Source organism: Aegilops tauschii, chromosome 3 (genome assembly GCF_002575655.3).
Source record: "Aegilops tauschii subsp. strangulata cultivar AL8/78 chromosome 3, Aet v6.0, whole genome shotgun sequence".
In the NCBI taxonomy this organism is placed as follows: Eukaryota; Viridiplantae; Streptophyta; class Magnoliopsida; order Poales; family Poaceae; genus Aegilops; species Aegilops tauschii.
In genome coordinates this window covers 329,551,853-329,575,884 of record NC_053037.3, presented here as the reverse complement: position 1 = coordinate 329,575,884, position 24,032 = coordinate 329,551,853, and the positions used below count along the sequence as shown (strand labels likewise).

General features: G+C 45.2%; 3 protein-coding genes across 3 annotated transcripts; 1 reads left to right on the top strand and 2 right to left on the bottom strand.

Moving 5' to 3' along the window:
* Window positions 1–50: 50 nt before the first annotated feature.
* On the bottom strand, window positions 51–1,494 carry LOC109751803 (probable glycosyltransferase At5g03795). Its single transcript, XM_073495831.1, has 2 exons — window positions 1,368–1,494; window positions 51–1,274 (listed from the first exon to the last, which is right to left on the bottom strand). Exon 2 carries the CDS (start codon window positions 1,237–1,239, stop codon window positions 883–885), a length of 357 nt encoding a protein of 118 aa, XP_073351932.1. The 5' UTR covers window positions 1,240–1,274; window positions 1,368–1,494; the 3' UTR covers window positions 51–882.
* LOC141020875 (uncharacterized) lies at window positions 155–907 on the top strand. Its single transcript, XM_073495832.1, has 2 exons — window positions 155–259; window positions 291–907. Exons 1-2 carry the CDS (start codon window positions 155–157, stop codon window positions 420–422), a joined length of 237 nt encoding a protein of 78 aa, XP_073351933.1. The 3' UTR covers window positions 423–907.
* Window positions 1,495–2,943: 1,449 nt separating the features above from the next.
* Window positions 2,944–6,528, bottom strand: LOC109751807 (carbonic anhydrase, chloroplastic). The gene is made up of 8 exons (XM_020310695.4): window positions 6,203–6,528; window positions 6,032–6,093; window positions 5,886–5,934; window positions 5,098–5,214; window positions 4,939–4,992; window positions 4,047–4,132; window positions 3,727–3,832; window positions 2,944–3,536 (listed from the first exon to the last, which is right to left on the bottom strand). The coding sequence occupies exons 1-8, from the start codon at window positions 6,344–6,346 to the stop codon at window positions 3,402–3,404; spliced, it is 753 nt and encodes a 250-aa protein (XP_020166284.1). The 5' UTR covers window positions 6,347–6,528; the 3' UTR covers window positions 2,944–3,401.
* Between the last annotated feature and the right edge of the window lie 17,504 nt (window positions 6,529–24,032).

Sequence of the window (24,032 nt, the reverse complement as noted above, 5' to 3'; positions counted from 1 at the left end):
CTTGTCAGTAGTCACTGTGCACTCAATGGTGACAGAGGCTTACAACTTGAATGTACACATTTTTCTTTTTCATTCAAAACCGCCATCTTACATGTAAAATCTCAGTGCCATACAAATACATGGACATGATCTTTTTTCAGTTGTCAAGTTGAACATGGTTCACTCTGCTGAGCCAAATGGAGTGCAGAATCATGTGGAAGAGATCATACCTGAGGGGCCTGGCGTGCCACAAGAAGTGCCTTTGGAGCCGCTTGACACAGTCGTGCATGGCCACGTACCTCCGGAGCGAGATCCCCTGGAGTATCTTCTTGAGGTCCGGTATGTCCTTCTCCGCGACCACCACTGAGAAGGCGCTCCAGTCGAGCACGTCGCTGAAGGGGAGCACGAAGTTGTCGGCGATGATCACCGGCACGCACTCGTAGTACAGGGCCTCCACGATCCTGGGGCTGTTCACCTCGTACCCCATGGGGCACAGGCAGAACCTGCTGTTCTTCATGTGGTCGATGTAGGTCATCGTCCTGGAGACCCTACCGGGGAGGAGAGCGTACACCCTCATGTCCTCGTCCTGCCCCTTGCCCCAATGCTGGAGGAGGACCGGCCTGACCCTGCCGTGCACGTTGCCCGCGAAGAAGGCGAGGATGTGCCGCCGGGAGATGGGGAGCCCGCCGACGTACCGGAGGGGCCGCTTGGGCGTCCTGATGGTCGTCTCCGGGAGAGACACGTCCTTCCCGGGCGTGAAGATCCCCTCCGAGCTGTCGGCGTTGCACAGCGCCTTGATGCTGTTCCTGGACAGGTCGCGGTGCGCCGTGGTCGTGTAAGGTCCCTGCAACCAAATTCAGAACCACTCCAGTAAAATCGTACTGCGATACGAAAATGTTAGAGTCATCCAGATGATTTGATTACCCAATCGTGGCAGGCGACGAGGAAATGGTCGGCGCCTCTGGTGCGGTTCCAGAAGGGGTACTTGGCGGCGAGGCCCTTGACGAAATCTCTGAGGTAGACGGCCAGTGGGCGCAGGTTATGCGAGTCCGGCACGTAGAGCGAGAGCCTGAGGTTCTGCGAGCTGTAGGGCAGGTAGAAGAGGTGCGCCTTGGCGGCGTCGGCGACGACGAACGGCCTGCTCTTCTTGAGGAGCTTCATGAACCAGCCCTCGGACGCGTAGATGCCGCTGAGGGGAGGGGTGTGGAAGATGGGCCGCCGACCGTCCTGGTAAATGTAAACTTTGAGTATCCGTTCCATCAGTTGGTAGCTCCTGGATGATGATCACATTTTTGCTACAATTAAATTATGATGCGTTTAGTCACTCACTGAATTACGTAGTAAGAAAATGTAGAGATTTATGTTGAGCATGTCTGTGCTAGTAGTACCTCTTGAACTGGGAGACGTTCTTGAAGAGGGGCGCGTACAGGTCGGGGTCGGCGGCGGCGACCGGCTCGGCGGCCATTATCTCCTTCTTGGCGTACCTCAGCGCCTCCTCCGGCGCCATCCTCCAATACGACGGCTGATCACCACGACACAGAACGAAAATAGACAACACCGTTACTTTCAATCCCCAACCTGCATGCGGGCACCGTACGTACCTCTCGTTTTCGAGGCGTCGCCGCGGACGTAGCTGGTTTTGGAGGCGGCGGGGACGGCGGTGGAGGTGACACCGTAGCTAATGTTGGATGTGGCGGCGGCGTCGAGCTCGCGGCGGACAATTCTCCCGTGTGCCTTGTGGTGGACACGCTGGGGGACAATGGCAGCGAGAAGGTGAGGAACGCGGTGGCCGCGGCGGCGGCGAGGGCCGCGGCGCGACAGCAGGAGGCGGATATCATCGTGCCGCCATGGCGGGGACGCCGACCTCGCGACGAGGCCGGAGATTGTGCCGCGGTGGCGGCGAGGTGCGATGGCGGCATTGGGGGATTGTAACGGAGGGCATGGAGGGAAGTCAGGGAAGGCCCCGCAGCAGGAAATGGGAGGCCGAGAAACAAATCTTATAGGGGCGAGACACCTCTAATTTAGCCGCGAAATCTGCATGCCAATTACACACGCGCGCATGGAGTTAATTAGCGTAAACCTTTTAGTATTTTTAATAAATATCCTATCCTTGAAGGGAGTAGCAAAATTTACATGTGCTCCCCGAGGGGAGAGAGGAAAAATAGAGGTTTTGCCTCATGGAGAGACTCCTCACGTTGGATCCCGAAAGGGCGACATCAAACACTTGGCTCCTGCCAGTCTCCAGTTGTCCATCTGGGGTCTAACTGTGCCCACGATGCACGTCATCGGGGATATCTTGGCGTCGAAAATTATCTTGTTCCGTTCTAGCCACAGAGTCCACACGATCAGGACCATTTAGCGATCTAATCCCCTTGGAGTTGAGCGCTGTAGTCGCAGAGACAATGTCGTCCCAGAAGGCCAGAGAGGAGTCTCTGGGGCTCCAAGATGCAGGGTTTAGCGTGCTGCAACCATGCCAGCGTGAGGCCCACCGTATTCCACCGGAGTGCATACAGATGGCCAGTTTACTTTGCACTTCCCACCTGTCAGCTGTGGCCCTCCTGTGCCCAAAGGAATCGCCTGCAAACTTTGTCCACGTCCCTGTAGAACCCCGCCGGCGCCTGAATTGCTGCGAGAGCGAAATTGGGGATCGTGCATAGGACAGAACGCACCACTGCTCTACGCCCTGCTTGGTTCATCAGTCTGCCCTTCCAGCCAGCAAGCTTCGCTCTGATGCGATCAAACACGAACTTCTTTCTTCAGGCGGCCCAAGGTGATCGGGAAGCCCACTAATTTGCCAAAACCTCCTTAAGAACTGCTTGTAAATTGATGTTCTGACAGCAGATGGGTGCAACAGATGATTTGGCTGAGTTCATTTGCAACAGATGATTTGGCTGAGCTCATTTGCAGACCAGACGCCCCACCAAACAATTATAGCGTCATCAGCGTATAAACTGACACAGAATGTTAAAGCAATTTATCGAGAGGGGAAAAAGAGAATGGTAGCCTCCTTATATACAAACCAAACAGGCCATATCTCACCCCATCAAAACACACACACACACGCCATATCTCACATTAAGATTGTATATGTAGGGACAGGTACTAGAAAAAACATGGGTCATTATCTCCTTGGCGCCATCCTCCAAATCCAATACCTTCCGTCCGTACTGCATACTACATCTTCTAGCTTTTGGGATGATTCTATCCCTGGTTTTATACTTTTATTTCTCAATTACTTGTACATGACATGGCTATTGTTTGAGGAATAAAACATATTGCTGTCAAAAAAAAAATCTATCTTGGCGGTACCCAAAGGACTTGCATGGAATGCAAACCCAGCAACAGCGATGCATGCAACTAGCCTTTTTCGACGAAATATTTGCGACTGGCTAGCTAGCTAACCATTTCTGCACTACTTGACTTCAGGCATTCCACGTTTCGAAGCTTCCGTGGACAAAGTCATAGCGGGCACCAATCAAATTCAGTGTGCCCTTGTTCAGTCTGTCCTTGACGAACGGGTACGACTTCAAATTTCTAAGGGAAATATTGACGGCCTCCTGCACACACACCATGCAGAAATGCAAGATGAGCGTTTATCTGTCTACCATGGAACGTTAGTTAACTAACTAGTAGTACTAAAGATGAAAGGTGCCCCAAGGATAGTTCGTAAGTAGAGGGAAACCAGTGGTGCACAATTAGCCCACTATTCTGCTCAAAAGGAAATTAAAATGTTTTAAGCAATCGTACCTTTTCCAGCACGGTGCATTGGTCGTCAAAAGGCAACAACCTGTTTTCTCTCTGGACCTTCTTCTTGGCCTCCATACCGATCTTCACCCAGTCCTCAATGAAGTGGCTAAGTAACCAAACAAACAGTGAGCTCAATAAAAATTAGTGAGAGCACAAACTAATACTGAAGCCATGTTTTAGCCCACTCCTCTTAAGACTCGTTTGAGTAGGATAGGATCGGGTCCATCCTTCATCCTTGCCCATACAGTAATTCCTTATTTGTATCCCTTGTGTATATGTTTCTTTTTCTGTACATAATAAGTATGGAGACATTTACTTACTAGGCGTTAGGCCCTTCGTCCTTCAGTGAGAGTAGTTCCCTAATTCCACCACAGCGGCTGTGACCAATCACAACAATGCACTCAACCTGCCAAATGGATGTCCATCAAGTCCTTTCTGATGGAGAATATACCAATTTCCATAATTGGTAGTAAGCGCAAGTTTATGTCAGTTTATTGCTTGCCGAGACTATCCAGGGTATCCCTTTCGACACTTTAAGTGAGTGCAATATAACTAACGGAGTTCTACAGACCATACCAACTCCAAACGATATACTATGATCTGAAGCAATACTTTTCCATATTAGAATCATTTGACACATGATTAAATTTATAAACTGTCCTGATGATACTTATGGCTGGGTAGAATGGCTATAGCCACACATTGATTCGAGAGTTGCTATGAGAGAACATATATTGTTTATGCCTTAATTAGAGAGATAGTATTTTTTTCCCTAAGGAGAGTTTTCTTCTCTGGGCACATCATTCTCACAGTTTCAACTTTCTAGACTGGACCCGGCAGAACACAAATGTTAAACAACATTTGCAATTGACAAGATATATGCCCGTGAAAGAGAGCCTATTTTGCTTAAAGAGAAGAGCACACATATACCCATGGAGAGGGGCAAAATTCTTCTTTATTTTATTGGATCACATCTAGGGCAAATTAGAGATGCTACATGAAACAGAAACTATCTCCTTTTTAAAATGGAAGGCACAAGGCATGCCGAAGTCATTACCAGATTGACTAATTATCTAATTATCAATTTACCAACCAACCTTGCCACACTGGCATAAATAAATTAACTGCAAAATTGTATGAGACGGTTGTATTCCTGAATAGAAGTACACTTTCGTGTGTCAAGGATATTAAAAACCAGAAGGAAGAAGCAACCTTGAGGACAACCACGGCAAACTCGATGGCTGACCCGACGCTGCAGTGCCTTGTCTGCAACCAATATGCAAGTGCAGCTCAGTATACATCTCAAATAGACAAGCTAGAGTTACTAAATAGTCAATAATATAGAATGAAACATTGTACATAATAAAGAACCTTTTGATAGGCAGGAACCATTCCAGCAATATTTCGAACAGTGAAGGCCTCTCCTGGATTCAGTCCGAGGGTTATTGTTGGAGACACACGCGAGTCAGCACATGCAAACACCATGTACTGCAAGTAAGAATGAATTAAGAGTATTGTCAGCAGCAAGCACAAATGTATATCAGAAGCACATCAGCTGCAGCAAGTGTAATAGTTGCTCAATTGCCCAGAGGCGGTAAGTTGTTGCCATCAGGCACCCCTTCATGTAATTTAACCTTCAACCGAAACATAGGTACCGGCAAGTGAATCATGAAGGTCAGCCATACCCTGGGCCCAAACAGCAATCTTGCAAATGAGAAATCGCTACAGTATTTCTAGCAACTAAATAATTGTCCTTCGTAGCCGATGTTTCTTATCATCCTGGTTTATGTTATTCCTCCATCCGAAAATACTTGTCATCAAAATGGATAAAAAGGATGTATCTAGAACTAAAATACGTCTAGATACATCCCCTTTTATTTATTTTGGTGACAAGTATTTCCGGACGGAGGGAGTATATGTTTAGCTCCATGTACACTGCCGCATTCTGCAAGGCTAGCCCAGGCAGGTAATTACTGGGATATTAACATATCTCACGAATACATCCTTGGTTAAGGTTCCAAATTTACTGACAAACTTCACAAGTTGCAGAGCTAACGGAATGCTCGGTGGAGACAACATGTAGAGTACACTCAGTGGCAACTTTGAACAACAAAGTTGTTTTTCATAATTCATGTATGTATCAACCAGATGGCACATACCTTGGGGGACTGGTCCTTCCTAAGTGATTCAAAAAGCTTCGGGTTCTTGCTGCGATGGACCAATTGCCACCACAGAATAACAAATTCAATTCAGCACAAATCCATGTTGAATAAAGACACATAATTCTTTGGGCTTCAAGACATACTTGTTCACATTCGTTCTGAAACGCTCGAAGCCGGTCTTCAGGCGCACGACAGCGTTCATACCCTGCAAAAATATGACCAGCCAACGCACGACGATCAGAAGTGACCGGCAACCACGGCCGTACGCTTGATGCATCAAGCAGATCCAAGGAGCAAAAGAGAGAGAGTTCGACCTTGTGAGCATGGGTGGTCACCGGGGGCCTTTGATGGTAGGGAGGGGTGTGATTGGGCTTCCGCTTGATGAGCGGCTCTGCGATTGGGTGCATTGGGTTCTCCCTTGGGGGTTTGGAGGGGAAACAGCAGCAGCACCCACCCATCTTGGATCGTCTCCGCGTGGTTTACTATAGGAGAAGGAGGGGAGGGGACTGAAGAACACCAAGGAATTGAGGAGATCCGCCGTCAGCTCGCTGCCTAAACCAGCCGCCGCCCGCCGGGAACGGAAGAGTTCGACAGATTTGGGAACGATGGAATTAAAACCCTTGCTCGTGGGATGACATGGATTCTATCTCTTCGTTTTTAGTACCAGATGCCTACCCCGATTCTTGTTTTAATCTGATGGAGATTAACATCCATCAGATTTGAACGGGTTCGGATAAATTTCAAGACTCTAAAATAAATGAATCTAGACTCTAAAATATGTCTATATACATCCGTATGTGGTAGTCCATTTGAAATCTTAAAAAAAATACTTAAAAATGAGAGAATACAAAAGAAAGTATCGAGAATGTTTTTGATGATCCAATTGAAAACTCTAAAGAGTGAGAGGATCACGACTCCCTGGTTTTCTAAAGGTCAGTGTTGGGCGCCAGCGCGCCGGCCCAACAGTTCGGCCGGTCGCGTCCCATCCGTCGGATCCAGCGAGCTCCAACCGTCCGATCTACGTGTTGACTTCCCTATCTCCTTCTTCCTCTTCGTGCGCAGCGCAGGGGCTGCCCCTGTCGCTTGGATCTCATTCCGGCCGCCGGCCGCCACCCCCTCACCTGGAACTCCTCCCTCCACCGCCCCGCGCTGCTGCATGCCGCACTCGGCGCCAGTCGTCGCCCTTGTCCGGCGTCGCCTCCTGCGTTTCTCGCGTCCATGCATGCAACACCCTGTGTCTATGGTTGCAGCTCCGGTGGGAACGCTCGCAGCTCCAATGCACGACAGCCGTGCTCCGGTGGCGATGGTTCGTCGGACACATTGCCCCGGCGGCGGGCTCACTAAAAAATGCATCTCTCCTCGGGGTGCCACTAGCAGCAAAAATGCCACACGGTCGTAGCAAAAGAAACTGCCGGTTCCAGCAAAAAAATATAGCATATCCGACTCGCCCACCCCCGGCACCGCTCATGGCTTTCCCTCTCGCCGGTCGTCGGTTGAAGCTTTTCACACACATGATTCAAGCATTTCTCTCAACGGTTGCAACTTTTCTAATTTGCATAGTGTCAGGTTGTAGCTTTTATCTCTCAATGGTTGGAGCTTTTTCTAACTACGGTCGAAGCCTTTCTACCAATAGTTGCAGCTATTTTCTTTTTAGCAGCGCTTGGTCAAGGCTTTCTATGTCGTTTCGGTTGAACCTTTTCTCATCGAAGGTTGTAGCATTTTATGTCAATGGTTGTAGCTTTCCCGCGATGGCGCTAACCGCTTGTAGCTTTCTCTACATCCGGTTGAATCTTTCCATCTAGAGGGTTGAAGCTTTTTTGTAAACGGTTACATCATGAGGGGGTGCGGTGGTTCTGCAAAAGCCTCCAGTGCCGTCCGGCTCGTCGGCGGTGAGGCACAAGCACGAGGCACGTGGGAGTTGCAACCGACAGGGATGGAATTGGTCAATGGCCTTGCTGCATCCGATGGCGAGCGGGGCTGCAACCGTGGCGGGGTGAATGCTGAAGGAAATATGCCCTGGAGGCAATAATAAAGTTGTTATTTTATATTTCCTTATATCAGGATAAATTTTTATTATTCATGCTAGAATTGTATTAACCGGAAACTTGATACATGTGTGGATACATAGACAAAACACCGTGTCCCTAGTAAGCCTCTACTAGACTGGCTCATTAATCAAAGATGGTTAAGTTTCCTAACCATAGACATGTGTTGTCATTCGATGAACGAGATCACATCATTAGGAGAATGATGTGACGGACAAGACCCATCCGTTAGCATAGCATATTGATCATTCAGTTTTATTGCTATTGCTTTCTTCATGTCAAATACATATTCCTTCGACTATGAGATTATGCAACTCCCGGATACCGGAGGAATGCCTTGTGTGCTATCAAACGTCACAACGTAACTGAGTGATTATAAAGATGCTCTACAGGTATCTCCTAAGGTGTTTGTTGGGTTGGCATAGATCGAGATTAGGATTTGTCACTCCGAGTATCGGAAATGTATCTCTGGGCCCTCTCGGTAATACACATCATAAGCTTGCAAGCAAATGACTAAGGAATTAGTCACGAGGTGATGTACTATGGAACGAGTAAAAAGACTTGACAGTAACGAGATTGAACTAGGTATGAAGATACCGACGATCGAATCTCGGGCAAGTAACATACTGATGGACAAAGGGAATTACGTATGTTGTCATAAGGTTCGACCGATAAAGATCTTCGTAGAATATGTAGGAGCCAATATGGGCATCCAGGTTCCGCTATTGGTTATTGACCGGAGAGGTGTCTCGGTCATGTCTACATAGTTCTCGAACCCGTAGGGTCCGCACGCTTAACATTCGATGACGATTTTATATTATATGAGTTATGTGATTTGGTGACCGAATATTGTTCGGAGTCCCGGATGAGTTCACGGACATGACGAGGAGTCTTGAAATGGTCGAGAGGTAAAGATTCATATATAGGACAATGATATTCGGACACCGGAAGTGTTCTGGGGGTACCGGGTACATATCGGGTCACCGGAAGGGGTTCCGGGCATCCCCCTGGCAACTACATGGGCCTAGTGGGCCAACTAGGGGACATACCAGCCCCTAAGGGGCTGGTGCTCCCCATGTAGGCCGTAATAGGAAGGGAAGGAAAGAGGAGAAGGGAGAAAGGAAGGGGAGGGATTCGGCCTCCCCCTACCTTCCTCCTCCCTCCTCCTTCCTTCCCCCTCCGGTGGATATGGAAAGGGGGGAGGCCGAATTGGGAGGCGCCAAAGTAGGATTCCTCCTACTTCGGGCGCCCCCTTGGCTACCTCTCCTCTCCTCCAACCTATATATATGAGGGGGGGCACCACTAGAACACAGATAAACAGTTGTTAGCCGTGTGCGGCGCCCCCCTCCATAGTTTACGCCTCCGGTCATATTCATGTAGTGCTTAGGCTAAGCCATGCGCGGATCACTTCACCATCACCGTCATCACACCGTCATGCTGACGAAACTCTCCCTCGACACTATGCTGGATCAAGAGTTCGAGGGACGTCATCGAGCTGAACGTGTGCAGAACTCGGAGGTGCCGTACGTTCAGTGCTTGATCGGTCGGAACGAGAAGAAGTTCGACTACATCAACCGCGTTGTCAAACGCTTTCGCTTTCGGTCTACGAGGGTACGTATAGACACTCTCCCCCTCGTTGCTATGCATCTCCTAGATAGATCGTGCGTGAGCATAGGAATTTTTTTGAAATTGCATGCTAGTTTCCCAACAGTGGCATCCGAGCCAGGTCTATGCACAGATGATATGCACGAGTAGAACACAAAGAGTTGTGGGCGGTGATCGTCATACTGCTTATCACCAATGTCTTATTTTGATTCAGTGGTATTGTTGGATGAAGCCGCCCGGACCAACCTTACATCACCACGTTCATGAGACCGGTTCTACTGACAGACATGCAACTAGTTTTGCATAAAGGTGGCAGGCGGGTGTCTGTTTCTCCTACTTTAGTTGAGCCGAATTTGACTGCGGCCGGTCCTTGTTGAAGGTTAAAACAGCAAACTTGATAAATCACAGTGGTGGTTTTGATGCGTAGGTAAGAATGGTTCTTGCTAGAAGCCCGTAGCAGCCACGTAAGACTTGCAACAACAAAGTAGAGGACGTCTAACTTGTTTTTGCAGGGCATGTTGTGATGTGATATGGTCAAGACATGATGTGATATACATTATTGTATGAGATGATCATGTTTTGTAAAAGTTATCGACAACTGGCAGGAGTCTTATGGTTGTCGCTTTATTGTATAAAATGCAAACGCCATGTAATTGCTTTACTTTATCAATATGCGTTAGCGATAGTTGTAGAAGCAATAGTTGGCAAGACGACCACGACGCTTCGATGGAGATCAAGGTGTCAAGCCGGTGACGATGGAGATCATGACGGTGCTTTGGAGATGGAGATCAAAGGCACACGATGATGATGGCCATATCATGTCACATATTTTGATTGCATGTGATGTTTATCTTTTATGCATCTTATTTTGCTTAGTACGTCTGTAGCATTATAAAATGATCCCTTACTAAAATTTCAAGGTATAAGTGTTCTCCCTGAGTATGCACCGTTGCGACAGTTCGTCGTGCTGAGACACCACGTGATGATCGGGTGTGATAAGCTCTACGTTCACATACAACGGGTGCAACACAGTTTTGCATATGTGGAATACTCAGGTTAAACTTGACGAGCCTAGCATGTACAGACATGGCCTCGGAACACTGGAGACCGAATGGTCGATCATGACTCATATAGTAGATATGATCAACATAGAGATGTTCACCATTGAAAACTAATCCATCTCACGTGAATGGATCACGTGATCATTTAGATGACTCGAGGGATGTCTATCTAAGTGGGAGTTCTTAAGTATGATGATTAATTGAACTTAATTTATCATGAACTTAGTCCTAATAGTTTTTGCATATCTATGTTGTAGATCAATGGTCCGTGCTACCATTCCCTTGAATTTTAATGCGTTCCTAGAGAAAGTTAAGTTGAAATATGATGGTAGCAACTACATGGATTGGGTCCGTAACTTGAGGATTATCCTCATTGCTGCACAGAAGAATTATGTCCTTGATGCACCGCTAGGTGTGCCATGAAGGAAATATTCCCTAGAGGCAATAATAAAGTTGTTATTTTATATTTCCTTATATCATGAAAAATGTTTATTATTCATGGTAGAATTGTATTAACCGGAAACTTGATACATGTGTGGATACATAGACAAAATACAGTGTCCCTAGTAAGCCTCTACTAGACTAGCTCGTTAATCAAAGATGGTAAGTTTCCTAACCATAGACACGTGTTGTCATTTGATGAACGGGATCACATCATTAGGAGAATGATGTGATGGACAAGACCCATCCATTAGCTTCGCATAATGATCGTTAAGTTTTATTGCTATTGCTTTCTTCATGACTTGTACATATTCCTTTGACTATGAGATTATGCAACTCCCGGATACCAGATGAATACCTTGTGTGCTATCAAACATCACAACATAACCGGGTGATTATAAAGATGCTCTACAAGTATCTCCCAAGGTGTTTGTCGGGTTGGCATAGATCGAGATTAGGATTTGTCACTCCGAGTATCGGAGAGGTATCTTTGGGCCCTCTCGGTAATGCACATCATGATAAGCCTTGCAAGCAATGTGACTAATGAGTGAGTTGCGGGATGATACATTACGGAACGAGTAAAGAGACTTGCCGGTAACGAGATTGAACTAGGTATGAAGATACTGACGATCGAATCTCGTGCAAGTAACATACCGATGACAAAGGGAATAACGTATGTTGTCATTACGGTACGAGCGATAAAGATCTTCGTAGAATATGTGGGAACCAATATGAGCATCCAGGTTCCGCTATTGGTTATTGATCGGAGAAGAGTCTCGGTCATGTCTACATAGTTCTCGAACCGTAGGGTTCGCACGCTTAACGTTCGATGACGATTTTGTATTATATGAGTTATGTGATTTGGTGACCGAATATTGTTTGGAGTCCCGGATGAGATCACGGAAATGACGAGGAGTCTCGAAATGGTCGAGAGGTAAAGATTCATATATAGGACGATAGTATTCGGACACCAGAAGTGTTCCGGGGTACCGTGTACGTAACGGGTCACCGGAAGGGGTTCCGGGCACCCCCCGGCAAAGATATGGGCCTTATTGGGCCAAGGGCGGGACAGACCAGCCCCTAGTGGGCTGGTACGCCCCCATATAGGCCGAATATGAGGAGAAGGAAGGAGGGGAAGGGAGAAAGGAAAGGGGAGGATTCGGCCTCCCCCTTTTCCTTCTCTCCCCCCTCACTTTCCTTCCCCATCTGACACTTATGGAAGGGGGGGAGGCCGACTTGTGGGAGGTGCCCAAGTAGGATTACTCCTACTTGGGGCGACCCTTGCTGCCCCTCTCCCTCTCCCACCTATATATATATGTGGGGGGGCACCGCTAGATCACACAACATTGATTCCTAGCCGTGTGCGGCGCCCCCCTCCATAGTTTACGCCTCCGGTCATATTGTTGTAGTGCTTAGGCGAAGCCCTGCACGGATCACTTCACCATCACCGTCACCACGCCGTCGTGCTGAAAAAACTCTCCCTCGACACTTTGCTGGATCAAGAGTTCGAGGGACGTCACCGAGCTGAACGTGTGCAGAACTCGGAGGTGCCGTACGTTCGGTGCTTGATCGGTCGGAACGAGAAGAAGTTCTACCACATCAACCGCGTTTTTAAACGCTTCCGCTTTCGGTCTATGAGGGTACGTGGACACAATACCCCCTTCTCGTTGCTATGCATCTCCTAGATAGATCTTGCGTGAGCGTAGGATTTTTTTCGAAATTGCATGCTACGTTCCCCAACAGTGGTATCAGAGCCAGGTGTATGCGTAGATGATATGCATGAGTAGAACACACAGAGTTGTGGGCGGTGATCATCATACTGCTTACCAACAATGTCTTATTTTGATTCGGCGGTATTGTTGGATGAAGCGGCCCGGACCAACCTTACATGACCACATTCATGAGACCGGTTCCACTGCAAGACATGCAACTAGTTTTGCATAAAGGTGGTCGGCGGGTGTCTGTTTCTCCAACTTTAGTTGAATCGAATTTGATTGCGGCCGGTCCTTGTTGAAGGTTAAAACAGGAAACTTGATAAATCACCGTTGTGGTTTTGATGCGTAGGTAAGAACGGTTCTTACTAGAAGCCCGTAGCAGCCACGTAAAACTTGCAACAACAAAGTAGAGGACGTCTAACTTGTTTTTGCAGGGCATGTTGTGATGTGATATTGTCAAGACATGATGTGATATACGTTATTGTATGAGATGATCATGTTTTGTAAAAGTTATCAGCAACTGGCAGGAGCCTTGTGGTTGTTGCTTTGTTGTATGAAATGCAATCGCCATGTAATTGCTTTACTTTATCACTATGAGTTAGCGATAGTTGTAGAAGCAATAGTTGGCGAGACGACAACGGCGCTACGATGGAGATCAAGGTGTTAAGCCGGTGACAATGGAAATCATGACGGTGCATTGGAGATGGAGATCAAAGGCACAAGATGATGATGGCCATATCATGTCACATATTTTGATTGCATGTGATCCCTCACTAAATTTCAAGGTATAAGTGTTCTCCCTGAGTATGCACCGTTGCGACAGTTCGTCGTGCCGAGACACCACGTGATGATCGGGTGTGATAAGCTCTATGTTCACATACAACGGGTGCAAGACAGTTTTGCATGTGCGGAATACTCGGGTTAAACTTGACGAGCCTAGCATGTAAAAACATGGCCTCAGACACTGGAGACCGAAAGGTCGAACATGAATCATATAGTAGATATGATCAACATAGAGATGTTCACCATTGAAAACTACTCCATCTCACGTGATGATCGGACATGGTTTAGTTGATATGGATCACGAGATCATTTAGATGACTCGAGGGATGTCTATCTAAGTGGGAGTTCTTAAGTAATATGATTAATTGAACTTAATTTACCATGAACTTAGTCTTGATAGTATTTGCAAATTATGTTGTAGATCAATAGCTTGCGTTGTAGCTCCCCTATATTTTTTGATATGTTCCTATAGAAAACTAAGTTGAAAGATGATAGTACCAATGATGCGGATTGGGTCCGTGATCTGAGGATTATCCTCATTGCTGCACAGAATAATTATGTCCTTGATGCACCGCTAGGTGACAAGCCTATTGCAGGAGCAGATGCAGACGTTATGAACGTTTTTCAAGCTTGATATGATGACTACTTGATAGTTTAGTGTGCCATGCTTTAACGCTTAGAACCAGGACTTTAAAGACGTTTTGAACGCCACGGAGTATATGAGATATTCCAAGAACTGAAATTGGTATTTCAGACTCATGCCCGTGTCGGGAGGTATGAGACCTCTGACAAGTACTTTGCCTACAAGATGGAGGAGAATATCTCAGCTAGTGAGCATGTGCTTAGAACGTCTGGGCACTACAATCACTTGAATCAAGTGGGAGTTAATCTTCCAGATAAGATAGTGATTGACAGATTATCTAGTCACTGTCACCAAGCTACTAGAATTTCGTGATGAACTATAATATACAAGGGATGACGAAAATGATTCCTGAGCTCTTCATGATGCTGAAATCGGCGAAGGTAGAAATCAAGAAAGAGCATCAAGTGTTGATGGTTAAAAAGACCACTAGTTTCAAGAAAAAGGGCAAGGGAAAGAAAGGAAACTTCAAGAAGAATGGCAAGCAAATTGCCACGCCCGTAAAGAAGCCCAAAGCTAGACCCAAACCTGAAACTGAGTGCTTCTACTTCAAAGTAAATGGTCACTAGAAGCGGAACTGCCCCAAAAACTTGGCGGATAAGAAGGATGGCAAAGTGAACAAAGGTATATTTGATATACATGTTATTGATGTGCACTTTACTAGTGTTCATAGTAGCCCCTGAGTATTTGATACCGGTTCAGTTGCTATGATTAGTAACTCAAAACAGGAGTTACAAAATGAACAGAGACTAGTTAAGGGCAATGTGATGATGTGTGTTGGAAGTGATTCCAAGGTTGATAAGATCACCATCGCACATTCTCTCTACCTTCGGGATTAGTGTTGAACCTAAATAAATGTTATTTGGTATTTGCGTTGAGCATAAATATGATGTGATCATGTTTATTGCAATATGGTTATTCATTTAAGTCAGAGAATAATTGTTGTTCTATTTAGATGAATAAAACCTTCTATGGTCATACACCCAATGTGAATGGTTTATTGAATATCGATCGTAATGGTACACATATTCATAATATTGATGCCAAAAGATGCAAAGTTGATAATGATAGTGCAACATATTTGTGGCACTGCCGTTTAGGTCATACTGGTGTAAAGCGCATGAAGAAACTCCAGGCGGATGGACTTTTGGAATCACTTGATTATGAATCATTTGATGCTTGCAAACCATGCCTCATGGGCAAGATGACTAAGAATCCGTTCTCCGAAACAATGGAGCGAGCCACTGACTTTTTGGAAATAATACATACCGATGTATGCAGTCCGATGAGTGTTGAAGCTTGCGGTGGGTATCATTATTTTCTAACCTTCACAGATGATTTGAGCAGATATGGGTATATCTACTTAATGAAACATAAGTCTGAAACATTTGAAAATTTCAAAGAATTTCAGAGTGGAGTGGAGAATCATCGTAACAAGAAAATAAAGTTTCTACGATCTGATCGCCGAGGCGAATATTTGAGTTACGAGTTTGGCCTTCATTTAAAATAATGTGGAATATTTTCACAACTCACGCCACCTGGAACACCACATCGTAATGGTGTCCGAACGTCGTAACCGTACTTTATTGGATATGGTGCGATCTATGATTGAAGGAAATATGCCCTAGAGGCAATAATAAAGTTATTATTTATTTCCTTATTTCATGATAAATGTTTATTATTCATGCTAGAATTGTATTAACCAGAAACTTGATACATGTGTGAATACATAGACAAACAGAGTGTCACTAGTATGCCTCTACTTGACTAGCTCGTTGAATCAAAGATGGTTAAGTTTCCTAGCCATAGACATGAGTTGTCATTTGATTAACGAGATCACATCATTAGAGAATGATGTGATTGACTTGACCCATTCCGTTAGCTTAGCACTTGATCGTTTAGTATGTTGCTATTGCTTTCTTCATGACTTATACATGTTCCTATGACAATGAGATTATGCAACTCCCGTTTACCGGAGGAACACTTTGTGTGCTACCAAACATCACAACGTAACTGGGTGATTATAAAGGTGCTCTACAGGTGTCTCCAAAGGTACTTGTTGAGTTGGCGTATTTCGAGATTAGGATTTGTCACTCCGATTGTCGGAGAGGTATCTCTGGGCCCACTTGGTAATGCACATCACTATAAGCCTTGCAAGCATTGTAACTAATGAGTTAGTTGCGGGATGATGTATTATAGAACGAGTAAAGAGACTTGCCGGTAACGAGATTGAACTAGGTATTGAGATACCGACGATCGAACCTCGGGCAAGTAACATACCGATGACAAAGAGAACAACGTATGTTTTTATGCGGTTTGACCGATAAAGATCTTCGTAGAATATGTGGGAGCCAATATGAGCATCCAGGTTCCACTATTGGTTATTGACCGGAGACGTGTCTCGTTCATGTCTACATAGTTCTCGAACCCGTAGGGTCCGCACACTTAAAGTTCGGTGACAATCGGTATTATGAGTTTTTGTGTTTTGACGTACCGAAGGTAGTTCGGAGTCCCGGATATGATCACGGACATGATGAGGAGTCTCAAAATGGCCGAGACGTTAAGATCGATATATTGGATTTCTATATTCGGACACCGAAAGTGTTCTGGGTGATTTCGGAGAAAACCGGAGTGCCGGAGGGGTTACCGGAACCCCCCGGGGAAGTATTGGGCCTTAGTGGGCCTAAGGGGAGAGAGAGGGCAGCAATCCAGGAGGTGGCGCGCCCCCTCCCATGAGGAGTCCGAATTGGACTAGGGGAGGGGGGCGCGGCCCCTCTTTCCCTCTCCCTCTCCCTCTCTTTCCTTCCCCCTTCCCTCTTCCTAGTTGGACTAGGAAATGATGAATCCTCTTCCTAGTAGGAAGAGGATTCCTCCACTCCTTGGGGCGCACCAAGGCTGGCTGGCCTCCCTCCTTGCTCCTTTATATACAGGGCGGGGGGCACCCAACGACACACAAGTTGATTGTTCCAAGCCATGTGCGGTGCCCCCTCCACCATAATCCACCTCGATCATATCGTAGCGGTGCTTAGGCGAAGCCCTGCGTCGGTAGCATCATCATCACCGTCATCACGCTGTCGTGCTGACGAAACTCTCCGGCGAAGCTCTGCTAGATCGGAGCTCGCGGGACGTCATCGAGTTGAACGTGTGCTGAACTCGGAGGTGCCGTGCGTTCGGTACTTGGATCGGTCGGATCGTGAAGACGTACGACTACATCAACCGCGTTGTGCTAACGCTTCCGCTTTCGGTCTACGAGGGTACGTGGACACACTCTCCCCTCTTGTTGCTATGCATCACCATGATCCTGCGTGTGCGTAGGATTTTTTTTGAAATTACTACGTTACCCAACAGTGGCATCCGAGCCAGGTTTTATGCTTAGATGTTATATGCACGAGTAGAAAACAAATGAGTTGTGGGCGATACAAGTCATACTGCTTACCAGCATGTCATACTTTGGTTCGGCGGTATTGTTGGATGAAGCGGCGCAGACCGACATTATGCGTACGCTTACGCGAGACTGGTTCTACCGACGTGTTTTGCACACAGGTGGCTGGCGGGTGTCAGTTTCTCCGACTTTAGTTGAACCGAGTGTAGCTACGCCCGGTCCTTGAGAAGGTTAAAACAACACTAACTTGACGAACTGTCATTGTGGTTTTGATGCGTAGGTAAGAACGGTTCTTGCTCAGCCCATAGCAGCCACGTAAAACTTGCAACAACAAAGTAGAGGACGTCTAACTTGTTTTTGCAGGGCATGTTGTGATGTCATATGGTCAAGACATGATGCTATATTTTATTGTATGAGATGGTCATGTTTTGTAACCGAGCTATCGGCAACTGGCAGGAGCCATATTGTTGTCGCTTTATTGTGTGCAATGCAATCGCCCTGTAATGCTTTACTTTATCACTAAGCGGTAGCGATAGTCGTAGAAGCAATAGTTGGCGAGACGACAACGATGCTAAGATGGAGATCAAGGTGTCACGCCGGTGACGATGGTGATCATGACGGTGCTTCGGAGATGGAGATCACAAGCACAAGATGATGATGGCCATATCATATCACTTATATTGATTGCATGTGATGTTTATCTTTTACGCATCTTATTTTGCTTAGATCGACGGTAGCATTATAAGATGATCTCTCACTAAATTTCAAGGTATAAGTGTTCTCCCTGAGTATGCACCATTGCGAAAGTTCTTCGTGCTGAGACACCACGTGATGATCGGATGTGATAAGCTCTACGTTCAAATACAACGGGTGCAAGACAGTTTTGCACACGCGGAATACTCAAGTTAAACTTAACGAGCCTAGCATATGCAGATATGGCCTCGGAACACTGAGACCGAAAGGTCGAGCGTGAATCATTTAGAAGATATGATCAACATAGTGATGTTCACCATTGAAAACTACTCCATCTCACGTGATGATTGGACATGGTTTAGTTGATATGGATCACGTGATCACTTAGATGATTAGAGGGATGTCTATCTAAGTGGGAGTTCTTAAGTAATATGATTAATTGAACTTTAATTTATCATGAACTTAGTCCTGGTAGTATTAGCATATCTATGTTGTAGATCAATAGCTCGCGTTTAGCTCCCCTATTTTATTTTGATATGTTCCTAGAGAAAAATAAGTTGAAAGATGTTAGTAGCAATGATGCGGACTACCTCCGTGATCTGAGGGTTATCCTCATTGCTGCACAGAAGTATTATGTCCTTGATGCACTGCTAGGTGACGGACCTATTGCAGGAGCAGATACAGACGTTATGAACGTTTGACAAAGCTCGGTATGATGACTACTTGATAGTTTAGTGCACCATGCTTTACGGCTTAGAATCGGGACATCAAAAATGTTTTGAACACCACGGAGCATATAAGATGTTCCAAGAGCTAAATTGGTATTTCAGACTCATGCCCGAGTCAAGAGGTATGAGACCTTTGACAAGTACTTTGCCTACAAGATGGAGGAGAATAGCTCAACTAGTGAGCACGTGCTCAGATTGTCTGAGTACTACAATAACTTGAATCAAGTGGGAGTTAATCTTCCAGATAAGATAGTGATTGACAGAGTTCTCTAGTCACCATCACCAAGTTACTAGAACTTTGTGATGAACTATGATATGCAAGGGATAACGGAAACGATTCCGAAGCTCTTCGTGATGCTGAAATCGACGAAGGTAGAAATCAAGAAAAAGCATCAAGTGTTGATGGTTGACAAGACCACTAGTTTCAAGAAAAGGGCAAAGGGAAGAAGGGGAACTTCAAGAAGAAGGGCAAGCAAGTTGCTGCTCAAGTGAAGAAGCCCAAGTCTGGATCTAAGCCTGAGACTAAGTGCTTCTACTGCAAAAGGACTGGTCACTGGAAGTGGAACTGCCCTAAATAATTGGCGAATAAGAAGGATGGCAAAGTGATCAAAGGTATATTTGATATACATGATATTGATGTGTACTTTACTAGTGTTTATAGCAACCCCTCAGTATTTGGTACTGGTTCAGTTGCTAAGAGTAGTAACTCGAAACATGAGTTGCAAAATAAACAGAAACTAGTTAAGGGCGAGGTGACGATGTGTGTTGGAAGTAGTTCCAAGATTGATATGATCATCATTGTACACTCCCTATACTTTCGGGATTAGTGTTGAACCTAAATAAGTGTTATTTGGTGTTTGCGTTGAGCATGAATATGATTTGATCATGTTTATTACTATACAGTTATTCATTTAAGTTAGAGAATAATTGTTGTTCTGTTTACATGAATAAAACCTTCAATGATCATACACCCAAGGTGAATGGTTTATTGAGTCTCGATCGTAGTGATACACATATTCATAATATTGAAGTCAAAAGATGCAAAGTTAATAATGACAGTGCAACTTATTTGTGGCACTGCCATTTAGGTCATATTGGTGTAAAGCGCATGAAGAAAATCCATGCTGATGGGCTTTTGGAATCACTTGATTATGAATCAGTTGATGCTTGCGAACCATGCCTCATGGGCAAGATGAGTAAGACTCCATTCTCCGGAACAATGGAGCGAGCAACAGACTTGTGGGAAATAATACATACTAGTGTATGCAGTCCGATGAGTGTTCAGGCTCGCGGCAGGTATCGTTATTTTCTGAACTTCACAGATGATTTGAGCAGATATGGGTATATCTACTTGATGAAACATAAGTCTGAAACATTTGAAAAGTTCAAAGAATTTCAGAGTGAAGTGGAAAATCATCGTGACAAGAAAATAAAGTTTCTACGATCTGATCGCGGAGACGAATATTTGAGTTACGAGTTTGGCCTTTAGTTAAAACAATGTGAAATAGTTTCACTACTCACGCCACCTGGAACACCACAGTGTAATGGTGTGTCCAAACGTCATAACGTACTTTATTAGATATGGTGCGATCTATGATGTCTCTTACCGATTTACCACTATCGTTTTGGGATTATGCATCAGAGACAGCTGCATTCACGTTAAATAGGGCACCATCTAAATCCGTTGAGATGACACCTTATGAACTGTGGTTTGGCAAGAAACCCAAGTGTTCGTTTCTTAAAGTTTGGGGTTGTGATGCTTATGGGAAAAAGTTTCATCCTGATAAGCTCAAACCCAAATCGGAGAAATGTGTCTTCATAGGATACCCAAAGGAGACAGTTGGGTACACCTTCTATCACAGATCCGAAGGCAAGACATTCGTTGCTAAGAATGGATCCTTTCTAGAGAAGGAGTTTCTCTTGAAAGAAGTGAGTGGGAGGAAAGTAGAACTTGATGATGTAACTGTACCTGCTCCCTTATTGGAAAGTAGTTCATCACAGAAATCTGTTCCTGTGACTCCTACACCAATCAGTGAGGAAGTTAATGATGATGATCATGAAACTTCAGATCAAGTTTCTACCGAACCTCGTAGGTCAACCAGAGTAAGATCCGCACCAGAGTGGTACGGTAATCCTGTTCTGGAAGTCATGTTACTAGACCATGACGAACCTGCGAACTATGAGGAAGCGATGATGAGCCCAGATTCCGCGAAATGGTTTGAGGCCATGAAATCTAAGATAGGATCCATGTATGAGAACAAAGTGTGGACTTTGGTCGACTTGCCCGATGATCGGCAAGCCATAGAAAATAAATGGATCTTCAAGAGGAAGACGGACGCTGATAGTAGTGTTACTATCTACAAAGCTAGACTTGTCGAAAATGGTTTTGACACAGTTCAAGGTGTTGACTACGATGAGATTTTCTCACTCGTAGCGATGCTTAAATCTGTCCGAATCATGTTAGCAAATTGCCACATTTTATGAAATCTGGCAAATGGATGTCAAAACTACATTCCTTAATGGATTTCTTAAAGAAGAGTTGTATATGATGCAACCAGAAGGTTTCGTCAATCCTAAAGGTGCTAACAAAATGTGCAAGCTCTAGCGATCCATCTATGGACTGGTGCAAACATCTCGGAGTTGGAATATACGCTTTGATGAGTTGATCAAAGCATATAGTTTTATACAGACTTGTGGTGAAGCCTGTATTTACAAGAAAGTGAGTGGGAGCACTACAACATTTTTGATAAACATATGTGAATGACATATTGTTGATCGGAAATAATGTAGAATTTTCTGGAAAGCATAAAGGAGTATTTGAAAGGAGTTTTTTCAAAGAAAGACCTCGGTGAAGCTGCTTACATATTGAGCATCAAGATCTATAGAGATAGATCAAGACGCTTGATAAGTTTTTTTCAATGAGTACATACCTTGACAAGATTTTGAGGTAGTTCAAAATGGAACAGTCAAAGAAAGAGTTCTTGCCTGTGTTACAAGGTGTGAAATTGAGTAAGACTCAAAACCCGACCACGGCAGAAGATAGAAAGAGAATGGAAATCATTCCCTATGCCTCAGCCATAGGTTCTATAAAGCATGCCATGCTGTGTACCAGATCTATTGTATACCCTACACTGAGTTTGACAAGGGAGTACAATAGTGATCTAGGAGTAGATCACTGAACAGCGGTCAAAATTATCCTTAGTGGAATAAGGATATGTTTCTCAATTATGGAGGTGACAAAAGGTTCGTCATAAAGGGTTACGTCGATACAAGTTTTGACACTGATCCAGATGACTCTAAGTCTCAATCTGGATACATATTGAAAGTAGGAGCAATTAGCTAAAGTAGCTCCGTGCAGAGCATTGTAGACATTGAAATTTGCAAAATACATACGGATCTGAATGTGACAGACCCGTTTACTAAGCTTCTCTCACAAGAAAAACATGATCACACCATAGTACTCTTTGGGTGTTAATCACATAGCGATGTGAACTAGATTATTGACTCTAGTAAACCCTTAGGGTGTTGGTCACATGACGATGTCAACTATGGGTGTTAATCACATGGTGATGTGAATTATTGGTGTTAAATCACATGGCGATGTGAACTAGATTATTGACTCTAGTGCAAGTGGGAGACTGAAGGAAATATGCCCTAGAGGTAATAATAAAGTTATTATTTATTTCCTTATTTCATGATAAATGTTTATTATTCATGCTAGAATTGTATTAACCGGAAACTTGATACATGTGTGAATACATAGAAAAACAGAGTGTCACTAGTATGCCTCTACTTGACTAGCTCATTGAATCAAAGATGGTTAAGTTTCCTAGCCATAGACATGAGTTGTCATTTGATTAACGAGATCACATCATTAGAGAATGATGTGATTGACTTGACCCATTTCGTTAGCTTAGCACTTGATCGTTTAGTATGTTGCTATTGCTTTCTTCATGACTTATACATGTTCCTATGACTATGAGATTATGCAACTCCCTTTTACCGGAGGAACACTTTGTGTGCTACCAAACGTCACAACGTAACTGGGTGATTATAAAGGTGCTCTACAGGTGTCTCCAAAGGTACTTGTTGAGTTGGCGTATTTCGAGATTAGGATTTGTCACTCCGATTGTCAGAGAGGTATCTCTGGGCCCACTCGGTAATGCACATCACTATAAGCCTTGCAAGCATTGTAACGAATGAGTTATTTGCGGGATGATGTATTACAAAATGAGTAAAGAGACTTGCCGGTAACGAGATTGAACTAGGTATTGAGATACCGACGATCGAACCTCGGGCAAGTAACATACCGATGACAAAGAGAACAACGTATGTTGTTATGCGGTTTGACCGATAAAGATCTTCTTAGAATATGTGGGAGCCAATATGAGCATCCAGGTTCCTCTATTGGTTATTGACCGGAGACGTGTCTTGGTCATGTCTACATAGTTCTCGAACCCGTAGGGTCCGCACGCTTAAAGTTCGGTGACGATTGGTATTATGAGTTTTTGTGTTTTGACGTACCGAAGGTAGTTTGGAGTCCCAGATATGATCACGGACATGACGAGGAGTCTCGAAATGGTCGAGACGTAAAGATCGATATATTGGACGACTATATTCGGACACCGGAAGTGTTCCGGGTGATTTTGGAGAAAACCAGAGTGCCGGAGGGGTTACCGGAACCCCCCGGGGAAGTATTGGGCCTTAGTGGGCCTGAGGTGAGAGAGGGCAGCAGCCCAGGAGGTGGCGCGCCCCCTCCCATGAGGATTCCGAATTGGACTAGGGGAGGGGGGCGCGGCCCCTCTTTCCCTCTCCCTCTCCCTCTCTTTCCTTCCCCCTTCCCTCTTCCTAGTTAGACTAGGAAAGGATGAATCCTCTTCCTAGTAGGAAGAGGATTCCTCCTCTCCTTGGGGCGCACCAAGGCTGGCCGGCCTCCCCCTTGCTCCTTTATATACGGGGCAGGGGGGCACCCAAAGACACACAAGTTGATTGTTCCAAGCCATGTGCGGTGCCCCCCTCCACCATAATCCACCTCGATCATATCGTAGCGG